This window comes from Rhyacophila brunnea, unplaced genomic scaffold, assembly GCF_057557595.1.
Source record: "Rhyacophila brunnea isolate RB1 unplaced genomic scaffold, BYU_Rbru_1.0 scaffold_14, whole genome shotgun sequence".
Classification (NCBI taxonomy): domain Eukaryota; kingdom Metazoa; phylum Arthropoda; class Insecta; order Trichoptera; family Rhyacophilidae; genus Rhyacophila; species Rhyacophila brunnea.
Window position 1 is genome coordinate 21,926,237 of NW_028232796.1, and position 2,342 is coordinate 21,928,578.

General features: G+C 33.7%; 1 protein-coding gene across 1 annotated transcript; it reads left to right on the forward strand.

Annotated features, from left to right (window-relative positions):
* Positions 1-258: 258 nt before the first annotated feature.
* On the forward strand, positions 259-1,906 carry LOC147075714 (E3 SUMO-protein ligase ZBED1-like). The gene is given in 3 exon segments (XM_085942335.1): positions 259-336; positions 1,243-1,650; positions 1,652-1,906. Coding segments are annotated over 3 exon segments (621 nt in total). The 3' UTR covers positions 1,787-1,906.
* The last annotated feature ends 436 nt before the right edge of the window (positions 1,907-2,342 follow it).

Below are 2,342 nucleotides of genomic sequence, written 5' to 3' on the forward strand. Positions count from 1 at the left end.
AGTAATTTATCTCGTCATTTAAAATCAAAACATGGAACAGTTCCGTTAATCAGAAACTCGGTCGTTTCAACTATTTCAACGGAAACCACTAATTCACAAAGTCATATAGTAAACAACGACAATATTGCTAATTCGTCACATAGAGCACCCAGTATAACCCTAAATAATGTAAACGTTGACAATGTAAATAATATAATTTCTGCGGCAACAACTAATATTCCTTCAACGTCAAATATTCACGGTTATTTTTATCAACCCATGACCATTGCGAAATCAAAAATCATTCATCGGGAATTGTTAAACATGATCATCAAAGATTACCTACCATTTTCTATCGTAGAAAGTGAATCGTTCAAGACTCTTTCTTGTTAATTCATTGAACCCTACTTATAGTTTACCGTGCCGTAAAACACTGTCAAATGCATTGCTGGATGCAGCACATAACGAGTCCGTTGAAAAATTGCGCCATAAGTTAAATGATGTAGAATTTTTTGCGATAACGACAGATTGTTGGATATCTGCGTGTAATGACAGTTATATGGCGATGACTGCATTTATTAAATAGTTAGTTATCAAAACGAGTCTGCCTTATTAGATTGTTTTAAAGGATCGGGAAGTCATACTTCTGAATATTTGGGGGGAGAGTTAAAAAGAGTCTTGGATGAGTGGAATATCCCGAATGAAAAGATTATTGCTGTAGTCAGCGACAACGCATCCAATATTGTTAAAGCAATTAAAGATAACAACTGGAAGCACGTGCCGTGTTTTGCACACGTGCTTAATGTAATTGTAAAAACTGAAATTGAGCAAATTCCAAATACCCAAGCTATGGTGAAAAATATTGTTGAATTTTTCAAGCGATCGACTAAAGCCAAAGAGAAGTTTTTCACCCTTCAGAGACAAATGAACCCAGAGAAGCAAGCATTGTCGCTGAAACAAGACGTCCCCACAAGGTAGAACTCAACATTTTATATGTTTGAAAGGTTCCTCAATCTGAGGGAACCGATCATAGCTACAATCCATTGGTCAATCCACAATTGCAGCAGCTTGATGCAACTGACTGGGATACTTTGAAGTATGCCACTATGTTATTATCATTTTTTAATGATGCAACAATCGAAATGAGTAGCGAAAAGACGGTAACTTTATCTAAGGTCATATTGCTGAGCAATATCTTGAAGAAACATTGTGTCAATTTTAAAACAACTCACAAATTTCCTCCAGTTGTTGTTAAGATGGTAGAGGGAAAAATACTTTCACCAGTTCGAATTCAATAAATTATTGGCAGATGCAACACTTTTAGATCCGCGTTATAAAAATTATGGTTTCATTGACCAGAACTCCTGCAAAATGGCAAAAGGTAACTTAACTATGCTTGCGAGAAATGCTCCAATAAGGTCTGCCAATATTTCTTCCAATTTAGTAAGTGCTGAATTAGCTCCCCCTCTGGAAAGTTCTTCAACGATATGGGATGATTTTGATAAGCAAGTAGTCAACATAATCCAAGACGATAGTCCACAGGCTAGTGCTTTAATCGAAGTGAATCAGTATATGAAAGAACCAATGTTGAATCAACGTTGCGATCCTCTCAAATGGTGGTTCGATCGCAAAGAATATTATCCTAGACTTGCATGGGTGGTCAAAAAGCGTCTTATCGATCGTAGCAACTTCAGTGCCTTGTGAAAGAGTATTTTCGAAAAGTAGTCTAATAATCAGTGAAAGACGTTCTAGACTTAAACCAACCAAAATGTCAAAAATGTTATTTTTAAATTATAATTTCAAATAAGATTAATTACATTTTTATGAATTCACGTGGCCCTGCTGGACAGTACAATTGATTTGATTTTAATCTCAATATTGTTAAAATAACAATCAACTATACTGATAAAGAGAAGATTCTTTTCATGCTAATAGATATTCAGCCTCACCCATTAATATATATTTGAACAATACTTTAATCTATGTGATTGTTTATGTACTTTTCATATATATTTTTTATTATTATATAGATATATATCAATGTGAAAAATTATTTCAAAAATACTGATGATTGATTTATTTCTTATTTTATCATACATCCATTCATTCAAAGATATAATGTATTTAATTAGAAAAAAATTACTCAAATGAACAAATCAGTCCGAACGACTCCGAGTCCTTCCTAAGTGACTCATTTCCTATCTCTAATGGAGAGTCACTCACTACACGAGAAAAAAATCTAAAACAAAATATTTAGATAGCAAATTAACAATTTACAAAATGTATATCCTGTATGTAGAATATTGCACAGAAAAAAGTGTGTCACCGTTGAAATATATAACTTATCGCAGAGCGCTCCTCCA